We start from the raw sequence: 14,079 nt of genomic DNA on the forward strand, positions 1-14,079 counted from the left end.
GATTTGTCAAAAATGTTTAGCAACAAAATTATTTGCAAATCCTTATTAGCACAAAGTCCGACATTACCGTAACATCGGCTGCTTTTGTGTTCTCTTTAGCCTCCAGTCGATGCACTGCAGCCATGCAGTCCAGCTTTCGCCGCCTGCTGTCGGTGTTCAGGTTTTGCAGTTCAGGGGTGATGTCCTGAGCGCTGATTCTGTTTCTGTTCAGCAGCACCGGATCTCCGTCCAGCCTGTGTTCTTGTGCCGTGTTCCTTGCTGCCAAGTAAAAACAGGCCGAAGTGATGAATTTGTTCACTGGGAAGAATAGTATCTGTTCTCCTCGTGTTGATAATGATGATGCATTTTCCTGGTTAGCACCTTTCAACACATCCGAATGACACTTTAGAAGAAAAATAACAAGAATACAAATAAAAACAGATAGAGAAGATAAAAAGTTTGACCATAATCTCCATGTTTTCAAGTGAGAAGATGCTCTGATGTCTTCTTTTGCCTCACTGATTTAGTTATCAATTATTTTCATTTATTCAAGTGGACCAGTCACAGAATTATGAACGTATTTAGACAAAGCTTAAACTGCAGTGTTGATTTCTAGAAAAACAATCACCCCCTATTACTAAGCTTGCAGAGAGTCTACATTTCTTGTGCATTAACCCAGTTCTGTCCTGTTTTGTACAAGTGGTAGAACAAACTTTTTAATGATTCAGCATTTGCTAGTATTTTGTGCATTTAAAGTGGATTTGTTTTATATGCCACATACTTTGCTTGTAGCTGATCAGTGCTTCCTGCTGCACCACATACAACTAACAAACTGAAGTCACTTGCTTGCATCCTGCTTTCTTTGAGCATTTTCTCTTTTTTTTTACTTTTCTACCATTTTGCAGAAAAATTCTAAAGTTAACTTTCACAATATTGCTGTTGATGCTTTTCATGTTTATTTTTTATTTTTTTGCCAACCTGCCCTCACAAGTCAGAACAAAGTGTTTGTTTTACCAAGTGATAGATGGCTACATTTCCAGGGTGAATTCAAGACCTACATGAATTCATTCAGAACAAATTTGGGATATAAGCTGGAAGAATGGATAGAATATTATAAACCAATAAACAAACATTTAGAATCTTTTTTTATTGGACTTAATTAATCCTGGATAAATTTGGGGTATTACAAAACTTTCCCTGTGAAGAATATTTCTAGGTTGTATGCTTCCAAGCCAAACTCTTTGATGTCTGCTTTTCTTTTTTTTTTCTCCCCCCCTACTCGTATGACTCCTTATCCTTAGACATTTTTCCAAGTCTCATTATCAAAACCGTATCAGGCTGGAAGCCAGTGGGCTAACCTGATAGTGTCTGGCTATCCTTCACAGCCACCGGCAGGAAGAAGTGGGGCAGGGGAGTGAACACACACAAACACACACGCATACACACACACCACTCTATGGTGTGTAGCTGCTCCGCTCACGCCGTCTTGGTGGTGTGACTGGACTCCAGTGAAAGCAATTAGGCACACTGTATTCTTAACCGGCGCACCAAGGTGAAGGAAGGAGAGAATGTAAAAGAGACAATAAATGGGTACGTTGTGGTGGGGAAGATATGCAAGAAACAGAGCAAACAGAGCAAACAGCCTGTGTTTGCATAGCAACAAGAGGTATGAGTGACTGATTGCCACAGTGTGTAAAACGATTGAGGTGAACCTGCCCATGAAACAATTTGTAAATATGGTTTTATACACAGAGTCTGAGCTACATCCAGCTTTTTAGCAGCATAACTGTTTATCAGTGCTTTGGACACAGTGAATAAAGCTGAAATATTTGTGAAATGACACATCATTTCTGCAGGCCGGTTTGCAATTCTATACCTGTCAGATGCATTTTGTATCACACTGTGCAATTATATGCTTGTTTTATATGTCTTATGCGAAACCTCTGACTCTGCGAGTGTGTGGGTTTCAGAAATAGTTAAAATTCGAGGCAAATTTACCGATAGCAAGCCAGTTGACTGATGATGGCTCGCTTAATTGAGGGAAAAATTGGTTTCCCCCTGTGTGTTTGTGTGCCTTTGCTAAGGCTATGCTTGCACACCCAGACACACACGCGCGCACACGCACACACAAAAAAAAACACAAACAGGATTGTGGCTAACCACTAGAGATGCCTGTGCAAGCTCAATTAGCCTGAAAATTGAGTGGCTCGCTGGTGCAGCCAATAGAAAGAATGTGAAATGTATCTGACTGAGCCGATCAAGGCGGCGGCAGCGCGGTCAACGCCCAAATAAAAGACGCTAATTCCTCTGTGGCTGAGGCTCCACTCTAACAAGGGCTCAGACACACACTGATAGCTGAGTGGAGAGACTCCAATGTGCAACAACCTGACTCAGAAGTAAACAAAATGGTTAGTACTTATGGTAAAGGTTAGGAATGAATGCACTTGTTACTGCAAAGGCATAATTTTACATTGAAAACTGAAAAAAGTTCTACATTCAAATTGATTATCGTTAATAAAATTAATGTGAAGGAATAGGTGACAGAATTATTGGTGCCTCTAAATGCAACTGAAAATGTTTTCAGTTGAACTTTATATTTTTTTAAGGCAATCAGAATTTGTACAAACCTTTCCTTACTGACCAATGATGCATTACAGAATGACATGGTTTTAAAAAGACAACTGTTGGACTTTTTTGGTGATTTGGTCTTTCAGCAGAAAAATCAACACAGACATGGACCAAATAAATAATCCTGATTCACTGCTTATATAAAACATGAGGAAAACAAAGCACAAAGGAACTAAAACCAACCTGAGAGATTGTGCAAAGAGGAATGGTCAAAGATGCCTCTTCCTTTATGCTGTCATCATACGGTTGTATTTTTCAAAATAATACATCTTGAGATTAAGCTGCTGCAACCAAATCATCTATTTTAAGACGTTTTAAATATTTTCACCCCAGTGGCAGGAACTAATTTGTTGGTGCATTAAAACGTATTAAGCTTGATGTGCTGACCGTTAAGTTGAAGGACGTTTCGGGTTGACAGGCTTCCTCCTTTAAAGCCGGTGGTGACTTCACGAGGCGTGATGATGTGGGAATAAGATGATATCCCGTCTGCTGCTCTCTTCCTGTTAGGGTCAGCTGGACATCCTGCAGGAAACAAACGGCAAAGAAATTACCACATGTGTGTGACACCAGCCATTAACACTCTGATGAACCTCAACTTTAAAGTTGAAAGAGATAAAAATTGTTTGTCTTTAAGGAGCAGGGGACGCTTGAAGTGCCGCAAATCCAATGTCAGGCCACTTTTGTAGAAATGAGAGATAAATCAAACAGGTTCCCGTAGCACTAAAGGTCTTTTTTAACTCCCTGTATCACTTCTTAATTCTGTGTGGCAGGGCTTTGTCATGGTTTCAAAGTTAATCTTACTTAAAGGAGAACTTACATTTAGAACTTCTCCATAATTAATCAGGTGTGGGTATTGAAAAGGTCTTTTTAAGGATTTTATGCAAACAATAATTTCAAAGATTTGAAAATCTAAATAGTCAATATTTTGAGAAGTGGACAGAGGAAGCACTGATTTGTGAGACTTGGGTGTGGTCGGAGTGCACATTAAAATGATAAAAGACAGTTCTTATACTCTACATGTATTTGGAGAAAAAAAATAGGCATACCTTCATCTGTAGTTTTCATATTTCTAATAAAATGCAAGCTAATTTCTCTTACTAATGTATTTTTTTACTTATATGGTGATAATATATTTTTATCCTGAGGAGTAAGTGATGATAGACAAAAGTATATTATCTATAAATAATTTTAGCTGTTTATGAAGCCTCCACAGGATCTCAGCAGGATTGAGATTAGAAAATTATGTTAGTCAACAAAATTTCCAAATAGTCATGAACAATTAAATTCATAATACAGAGATTCTTGTCAGATTTTTATGACATTTTTTCTTCATAATTTATGAAAATACTGGAATAAATGGAAAGATAATGTGATATAGTTTAATGCCACAAGTATAAAAGTTTGTAGGTACAAAGTAGACGGACTCAGCACTGGCTAAGAGAGAAATTAATATAGAAACATTTATGAATATTATTGATTTAATAATATTCATATTTTATAATAATTTCATATAATTTCATATTTATTTTATGTAAAGTTTTTGACAAAAGTCGACCAGACCCTAGACAAATACCATGACAGACGACTCTAATGTTAAGAGACCTGATTGCCAACACCTTGTTTCGAAAAGTCAACATCAATATTAAGAATTATACCAAGTAATGTCCTGTCTACTGTTACATTAAATGACATTTTGCATTAATTAAGACAATAATTATCCAAATGTTACTGGATTATGTGACTTTTACTTTCTTGTATTCACTGTTTTAAACATTTTTTTTCCATCTACAGAATCAAAAAAAGGTATTAAACATCTAATATTTTTTTTTGGTATTGCTGGCTGTCAAGTAAAGAAAAAAAAAAAACAATAGCAGTTGAAACTTTTAACATAATCTCAACACAAATACTATACTGAATTGCTTGGACACCCCCAAGTTCTACACTTAGCTTAAATTTTGAGTTCATAATCCGACAGACAACTATTACATACTGATCCAGCCTCTATAGTGGACTGGAGTAAAATGAAAATATTTTTAAAATAATATCTTTGTGCTTGTGTAAATGTACGCAATAACATAAATTACAGGCAGCATCGTAATATCAGTATGGAGGTGAAAAAGTAATAATCTGAGATGTAAGAGATATTGGGATATACAAACATGATCAACACTACCGAAGAAGAAAAACTATGTCAAATACATTTGTACCAGAGAAAACCTAACACTTCATGTTCCTTAAAGACTATTAGGCTCATCTGACAAGTTATGTTGACTAACATCATTTTCTAATCTCAATCCTGCTTAGATTCTGTGGAGGCTTCATAAAAAAAACAAAACAACAAAACTGTAAGGATAAAGAGAAAAACACCTGATAACAGAAACTGGGAAGCAATATGAACTACAAAATAGTAAAAAAAACAACAAACAAAAACTAACTTTGCATAAATATTTGGGAAAATTTACTGTTTGTATAAAATATATAAAATAAGTTATCAAAGTCATTAGTTTTTTATCTGTGCTCACCGCTTCATTAGTGTTTTTATATGTAAAAAATCCTGCTGACTCTTTGGAGAATAAACATCGGAATATGCCTGAGGACACCAGCAGGGGCTCCACAAATAGATCTTATCTCAGTTTGATTTCAGATAGTTTAGTTTGACAAGAAAGTGCTGCCCCAGTTTTCCCAGCAAGTTTTCTTGCTTCTTTTCACTGACACTATAAGACAGCAGAGAGAGCAAATTCAGTTTTATTGAGACAAATCTGTCTCTTGATGTTTGATCACACACTGCATTCTTAGGTCACCATCAGTATAAGCCTGTGATAGAGGTACAATTATCCACAAAGTTAGAATCTGTGCAACAGCTGTACCTTAGCATGGAGTTTTGATATAACAAGCCAAAATAGGATCCACGGTAAAAAAAAAAAAAAAAAAAAAAGAATTGCTTGGTTTAGAAGTTGTCTATTCAAAATGGCTTTAAGGTAACACCTTTTTCAAAAAGTCCAAAAGTTTGCAGTTGTCATTTGGAGCTTGAAATCGTCAGTGGGCTTGGGTATGACACTGGCTGAACGATGACTCGTGTTGATTGATGCAGACTGTTGAATGTAAAGATGTTAAATGTCACATGAGCCAGTCTGACTGGGTTTCCAGCTTGATTCCAGAACAGATACTGGTAGAACAGCATGCACAGACTACAGAGTTTGGTATAAATTATTGTCCCAAGTATTAGTCCAGATGTTGTCTTAGATAAGGTACTGGTCTCTGGACAACATGAGAGCAACAACCCTTGGAAAGTTCTCCTCTTTTTATAGTGCCAGAGGTTTCAGTTTTGCTTGAGCTACAAACGTAAATCATTTCAATGATGAGGCAGTTTCAGATTCTCACAACCTTGACGCTGTAGTACTAGCTTTGTAGTATTTACACCAAGATTCACAACTAAAATTAAAAACCAGTTAATTTTACTTAAAGCGCCCCCCCACCAAAAAAAATATTTTTGCAACTCAGTACTTCAGACATTTACATAAATCCAAACATGCAGAGAAAAGCTTCTTTAAGCTCAAATGAAATGTAGAAGAAAATAGATTCAAATTAACAAGATATGGTTATTGATGTCAGACAGATGTGTTTGTGAAAATCCTAGTAGATCAGTAGTTTATCAAGCGCTCAAAGAACCATGGATTTATAGACAATAGTCTGGAAAACAGAAAATATCCAGTGAGCAGCAGTTGTGTGAACACCTTGTTGATCTCAGAGGTCACAGAATAGGCCGACTGCTTCATGTTAGTTCAAAAACAACACAGGCAAATAACCGTTTGGTTCAACCAAGTACATAGAAACTTGTTGAACCTTGAAACGTGCTGGTGACAGTAGCTGAAAACCACACTAGGCACCTCTCCTGTCAGCAAACAACAGGGTACTAAGGATACAATACAAACAGGTCTACTAAAATTGGACAGTAACACATTGGAAGTGTCTCAGGTCCTGATCTCAGTTTCAACATTCAGATAGTAGAGTCAGAATCCGCCTTCTGTAAAATTGTTCAGACTGCGGTGGTGATCATGTAACAGAGTGAAAGATTGTTTTCTCTGCACACTTTGCACCGTACTGTTGCTGACTACATCCATCTTCTTATAACCCTGGTCTTCCCATCTTCTGATGGCTACCTCAAGTGGTGCTCTGTGCCACTCGAAAGCTGAAATGTTCTCAAATTGGTTTCTGGAACCTGACCACTAGATCTCTGTACTCTAATAGCCTCCAATGTCACCACATCTCAATTTCACAATGCACATTTGGGATGTGATGGAATGCATCATGAATGTGAAGCTGATCCATTTGTAGTATGAATCTACCAGGTTAATAAAGACCAAAACCTCTCAGGAATGTAAAATTTAGTACTAAATTTTACATTCCTGAGAGAATGTAAAATTAAAACCAAACACAGCTCTGATCACGCCAGTTTAATCTTTTCCCAGAATGAGGGAACAAATAAGCTCCATAAAAGACTTCTTTATAAAAGAAAAATAGAAAAATAGAAAGAAAAGAAAAAATTTAGTACTAAATTAAACTTTAGTACTAAATTTGGTCTTGGAGATTTTGGTCTTTATTAACATGGTACCTGCAATTTGCACTCCATCGAGTATTGTAAGTATAAGAAGTCAGCATTTACTTACTCAGTTAGCGAGGCTGCAGTGGGCTGATTAACAGAGATACCTTTCCCAGCTTGCCGAATGTAAATTAAATTCCCATTTTTAACAATGTGAATGATGATTGCAAAGGCTCAATCAGCTACTCTGAATCACCGTTGTCAAATACAGCATCAGTATTTTTGCGCAATTTTAAGCCTAAGAGCTTAATTTGAAATAAATTAGATCTAATCTACAGCCACTGCTGGACAAAGAAGGTAGGAATAAAAGTTAAAATTGATCAAAGTGAACTCAGTTTTTCCCCTCAATGTTTTCAGGCCCTAAATCATAGTATGCCCAAAATGAGGTGCACAGTTGAAACAAATGTAGCATTTTCCGAGGAGCTGTGCAGTTCCTCGTTCGGGGTGCACTCTCATCTCGTATGAAATGTAGTGAGAGCAGCAATTAACTGCCTCTTCTGTCCAAAACTGACACATCGGACAGCTTGCAGGAGCTTCAGAGGGGAAGCCAAAAGCATCCTCCAAATCTTTCACAGGAGAATCCTTTCATCAACAAACAGATAATAGGCAGCAGCTAAATGAATAATGTGCAGTCGGTGTTGCTATGCAAACAGAGGCAGACAGTGCTGTTCTGCAGATTAATGGGAGAGGTGTCTGCCATCCCAAAGCATTTTCCTCATCATCCATCACCCTACACTGGCCACACCATTCAGTCGGGTGCATTTGCCTGAGTTATAATTCCTCAAATATTACTGTGAACATATCACTTATGCTGGAGAGTTTAGAGAGCACATCCAATCAAAAGCAAATATCTTATTCCCAGTGCCTCGCTACAGATTCTTCCATCAGTTATTCTTTCTGTGAGGATATCACATCTATGGTGTGTTTTTGTTTAATTCTCATCACCTTCAAACATAAGATAGTGTTATAAGTAGGTAATGAAAATAATGTGACGATGAGGAACCAAAATTATTTAGATGCAAGTATGGATGTCTTGCTCTCAGTCATATAACCCATCCACAACTACTGAATCAAAAAGACTCAGATATTCAACACAGAAATTCAAACTTCAATACAAAGAGTGTTGCACACTCTGTGTGGAGAAGAAAATTAGTGAATAAAGACTCAGGAGGTTGAAGTCTATCAGATTTATCAACTGTCTGATGATGTCGCCTGACAATAGCCCGACCTGCCCATCTCATTTGCCCTGCTAGCAGTTCTTGAGGTTAAGGCCATAACAAGCCACTGATTTGCTGGCCTCCAGAACAAATGAGAGCGAGCGCCAAGGGGGTTTCAAAGTAGCCTGCGGTATTCGATTTCTTCTGCTTCGCCGTTCCAGGCCACTGACCTTTCAAAATAAGCAGATTCAGCCTCACCTTAAGGCTAAAGGCAAGTCTGATATAGTCTGGCGTAATTGTGCCAGCAGTGAGAGCTTTTAATGACGGAGAGATACTTCATGTGGGCTGTCATCTATAGCCAAGCTAACGGCCAGGTAAATTTCACTGATATTTTGTCCCAAATGTGGCAGCATTTGGGAAAAAAAAAGATTCCACTCTCTCCAGCTGCAAAAGTCAGTTTCTTCAGGGCTTATCAGGCCACTGCAGATGAGCAGCACTGTCAGGTCTGCAGAAGACTCTAATCGCCCATTTCCACTGTGCTAAAGCAGATATGCCCATCCTGCTTGTGTGTCCTTCTGTGTGTTTTGTGTGTTAGTTGTGGAGAAAATCTGACTTTGAAAGAACACAGATTCAACCGAGTCAGCAATATTATTTCATACAAATAAACATTTTTGGAAAAAAATCACAGACAATTTTCTGAAAGTAAATTTAGTGACTTGAAATAAGATGCAAAAGTCTGAGTTTACCACAAGACCTTTTATAGAACTACATTAACTGTGTCTATGGTTGAATTTGGCATTAAATATGTTAATAAAATATTTTTTTTACCAACATTAAGGAGAAACATAAAAAAACTAACAAGGATTTGAATTTCTCATGTCATTTTGATCAAACTGTGAGGACTATCAACCTTATTCCTCAATCTGAGTGGACTTTATTGACAACTGTACCAGCATTCTTACATTTAAACAACCAGTCACTTTTTCACAGAAAAAAATGGCTAAACAGATTAATATTGCTTTACCAGTCTCTACATCTGTCAAGTATTGGGAATATGACCTGAAGAAATTGCCTCTGATTATAGTTTATCAGTATATTTACCTGCCTTGTCAACTCAACTGCAATAGAAACAGCAACAATTATTACCGATCATAAAAGAGCATAACTCCTTCACTCTTTTTTATATATATAAAACCTAGCATCAAATGTAATCTGCTCTCAATATCATAGTTAAACTTTTTTAGGCTCCAATGTTGCTTCTCTTACTGTCTATTACAGCTAAAGCACAATTGGGGAAAAGATTTTTGTCTTGTTGGTAAGCAAGGAAAAATAACCCACACTTTGCATGTATTATCCAATTTCCCCTTGAGTTTATGTTTAAGGTATAGCGGCTGAAGCCACAGGTTAAGGTGAACCTGTGTTTTTGTTAAAGGTGCAGTCAAACAGCACAGGAAGTACAGTTGTCCCGCTATTTTTAAGATTTGAAATTACATGTATGTAGGTGTGTGATTATCATAACAGATAAAGAAGAAGACATTCAGCTAAATTGCAGAACAGGCACTTTAAAAATACAGATTATTATGTACGGTTAGGTACCAAAAGAAACAAGTTTGCTGCAAGTGTTATCATGCCAATTGATGCTAATATCATCCGTCCTATCAGAACATAGAGTGGATATTTACAAAAGATACTTTGAATCAACTGTAAAAGTTTTTTTTTCTTCAGTTTTTGTTGCTCTAGATTTTATACAGTCATAGAGAAAGACCATTAATACTTATCAAGTTACCCCGTAAGAGAAAAACAAAACAAGTAGTGACACTTTATATTAAAAAACGAACTACATGCCACTTGTGCAGCAGGTCAGGTCTGCTAGTGAACACACAGCAAAGACATCATATCACCCTCCAGTGAAACAAGTTTGCATGAAGCTGACTGAGAGGAGAGCTCCTCCAGTGACAGACTGCTGCATCCTAAGTGCAGAAAAGAGGGTCGTTGCAGATCCTTTCTCCCAGCAGAGGAGAAAGGAACTAAAGCAGTGATATTATACACTGTGATATCACTGCTGCCAACAAACTCAATAGGTCTTGATATCCCTGCTGGTATTTGCACAGCTCTCTCCTTTCCAATAACATTTCTGCTCTTGTTTGCACAGTTTTTATCACTTGTTGCAAACAGTTTTTAATTCACAAATAAGCATGTACATTTTGTAAAGCTTTGCACACACCTATTGATCAGAGTGTGTAATTTTTAAATAACATGAGCACTATTTAGGGCTTTAATTTAGCCCCTACAATACATTGTGTTATTCTTCTGTTTTCATAGATTTTACACTTTTAGTTTTGTGCGAATGTACATGCTTCGATTGCCTGTCAGCTTGCTGCTGTCACACCAGACATTTCCCCACTGTGGGACAATAAAGGATATTTCTATTCCATTCTGTCATTCTGATCTGAGAAATGCGTTAAGCAGAATGTGATGCAGATACCACGCTGAGGAAGACCCGGGGTGTTGAAGGATTAAGATGTTAGCTGTGAAAAGACAAAATGATCTGTAATGGTGGTTGGTGTTTGTGTGTTTATTGCGAAAGTATGATCTGAATATCTGACTGATGTTAGATCAGAAAGGATTAGGATGTGTTAATGAGGAAACATCATGGGACAAACTGGATGCATTTTAATGTACTTCTGATCAAACAGTTGATTTCACTTTATCCTGATATATGCAGAGAAAACAAAAGGAAGTAGATAATAACTATCATTGCTCCTGGAAAACATTTTGGACACAGAGATGTGTCTAGAAACTAATGATAGATTAATATTTTTTAATGAGCCACTGTTGAGTCAACATAATCTCTCAAAAAGCTTTGGTCTTTAAATAACAATGAAATCATGGATAGAAAGATTACTCATTATTCACGCTCTCTACTCCTGAAGCTGTTTATATGTCAGGATAATTCTGCTTTGACCAAATGCAAATCTGTTCATCAAACATTCTTATTAAATAAGTCTGCTTTTTGTCTCAGCCTTTATTGAGTGCATTGTGGTGATGTGGACAAAAAATTAGTTTTGTAGATTCAATAATTAGTTTTAAAGCACAAGCCAGCAGTTGTTATAGATTAAACATTCTGTGTCTGCTGAGACAATTGTCTGACAGTCCTTCTTGTTTGCTAAAGACTGCAGACTTTGTTTCAACAAAACAAAGAGTTTTTTACTTAATCTACTTTTGGGCCCTTTACCTTTAAAAAAATTACTGCATTGTAGAGTGACTGAATGGATGTGACAATTTATAACATTTTCTTTTTATTAATTACATGCAAGTCCTACTTTGTGATGATTAAAAAATGTGCAGTTTTTCATTCAGAAGCATAGGAATTCGCCTTTTGTTTTTAATTCAGCCTGCTGCTGATAAAACATGACTGATAATATCCATGAATCAAAAACAGAAAATTAGATATTAGTATGTAGTCGGCACTGTGTTGCTTTTAGAGTTGTAATGGCTTAGAGAAAAATCAAGTTGATCATGTAATTTAATGTGTATAGTTTTAAAATATCTTTCTTTTTTTTCTTTTTTTATCCCGGCCATAATGCCTCCAACAGTAATTGAAAAAAGCTAATGTTTGCAGTGCATTAATTTCATTCGTACAACAGATGAGGCATTTAATTGCCTCGGCTCTCCTGCTGAGTTCTCCTTTTTCAAAGGGAAATATTTCTTTCAAGTCTGATTTAAGTTAAGCAATATCTGTATTGTTGTGTTTATTGCTAATTTAAGCAATAAAAAGCTTAAATCGGTATGATGCAAACTTTTGGAAGCACAGTGAATGAAAAAAGAATGTTTGCTAAAGACGACTGTGGCATATTCGATTTTGGGACATTTTTATAACACTGTAGAACTGTGAAGAGGAAAACACCATCAGTATTTCCATTTTCTTTCCATCACCATGTCAATCAAGACAGTCCCACCTCTAAATATTGCTTGAAATACCACTAAACATCTTTATTTAAGGTGGATGAGTGAAGAAAAAACATGTGATAGATGCAGTGCAATGATCAGGGTGCAAAAGTTCATAAATTAATACATATTAATTCAAATTAATTCACTCCTTTTTCTGATCTTTGTCACTTGAGTGCATTATTTATGTGTATTCATTTTATGTTAGCGCAGTGGGAGAGTCTGAATTGCTGTCCCTTCACTCTGTTAGGTTTGTCATGTTCAAAAACACGGGGTGTTTAAAATTTCGAGTGTAATTTATGCGCCGAGTTTACAAGGTAACAAGACACACCCCTGCTGCAGCATGTTTGCTTGTTTCAAATGAAAGATTTAAAAACTCGGTTTTGACCTGAAGCCGTGTTTAATAAAACATAAAGTAAATCCAAAAGATGTCTCCGTACTGGTCAGCAAATTTTTTTCTACTAATATTGGCAAGAAAACCAGGCAGCACTGTATGCTATGCTTGAGTGAAATCCCTGTTTGTCCTGGGATAGGGCTGCTGCCCTGCTGTCTGCTGTCAATTTTACAAGAGATGAATAAGCAGGTATGCAATTAAATAGATCTTTTACACTGTCATGCAAGTTAAATTTCTGTCAGTCATGATGACAGACAGCTAATCAATGAGAGAAACGGCAGAAAATCATGCTGGCTGTAGCCACAAACAAATGACCATTTGAGAATAGCACATCTGAAAGACAAGTCAGCCAGCTTTAGCTGGTTTGTAGGACAGACCATCATCTCTGGACACACCTGGGTCTCCTTACACACCATTTATCACGCCTCCCAGAGCCATCAGCGCTGGGCGCCAGAGAGGAATGGGGTCTCTGCTCCTGCAGTGAGCTGAGTAACCCTGCAGGTTATCAAGCAGGCTGATTTGTTGGAAAATATCTCATATCAAAACTGGCTTCAGTATGTCAGGGATGTTTATCAGAAGAAACATTGGACCATTTTCTATCTACTGGACCTTAAAAAGGCTCAAGGACATATTCAGGAATTTATGACATGCCATTAAGCTGTTCAACTCACCATTCTGACTTAGCACATCTTTCCACCAAACACACAACTCCTCCCTTGCTGCATTCATAGAGATAAACCCCGTAAAGCCGCCTTTACCCCACAGTTTAAGCTGGAATCCCAAAGGTGCATCTGTACGTCATCAGTCACAGCTTGGTCAGTCCAACATTTTGATTCCATCTGGAAGTTGTTTAACCTTCTACTGAACTCAAGAAAATGGTTGAGATTGATGATTTGTGTTCATTGTGCTTCTACAAAGTTTTATAATTTTTTTCTAAGTGTTTTCCCCCTTCGTTTAGCTACAACTGAAGATTTCAATTTACATCATCGGGATTTACTTGGTAGATCAAAACAAAGTGTTTTTAAGGTAAAGTTTAGAAATTAATAAAACACTGACATTTCAGTATTTCAAGCTCAGGCAAATTTGATGGAAAGCCTGTATGAGCATACATTTTCAAATATGGATTTGGATCTAGGTCTGGACTTTGACTGGACCATTCTTATGGCATGGTTATGCTTAAATCTAAACCATTTCACTTTAGGTCTGGCTGTATATTTGGGTTTGTTGTCCTGTGAAAGGTGAACCTCGTCCTTAGTTTCAAGTTTTTTTCTAGCCTTTAAAAGAGTTTTTTTTTCCAAAAAATGCTCTGTATGCAGCTCCATCCCTCATTCCTTTAACGTTTCCTTGTTCCTGCTAACAATGAGAATCCTCAG

At 37.0% G+C, this 14,079-nt stretch overlaps 1 protein-coding gene across 2 annotated transcripts in view; it reads right to left on the minus strand.

The window, feature by feature from the left end:
* The window catches only part of nphp4 (nephronophthisis 4), a 168,038-nt gene that overhangs the window by 25,597 nt on the left and 128,362 nt on the right, over positions 1 to 14,079 (minus strand). For both annotated transcript variants that reach the window (XM_044117171.1, XM_044117160.1), the window contains 2 exons: positions 2,995 to 3,129; positions 68 to 258 (listed from right to left, as the gene is read on the minus strand). In XM_044117171.1, the coding sequence (XP_043973106.1) occupies positions 68 to 258; positions 2,995 to 3,129 (326 nt within the window). The remainder of the gene's footprint in view (positions 1 to 67; positions 259 to 2,994; positions 3,130 to 14,079) is intronic.

The sequence above is a fragment of the Gambusia affinis genome, linkage group LG01, assembly GCF_019740435.1.
Source record: "Gambusia affinis linkage group LG01, SWU_Gaff_1.0, whole genome shotgun sequence".
NCBI classification, from domain to species: domain Eukaryota; kingdom Metazoa; phylum Chordata; class Actinopteri; order Cyprinodontiformes; family Poeciliidae; genus Gambusia; species Gambusia affinis.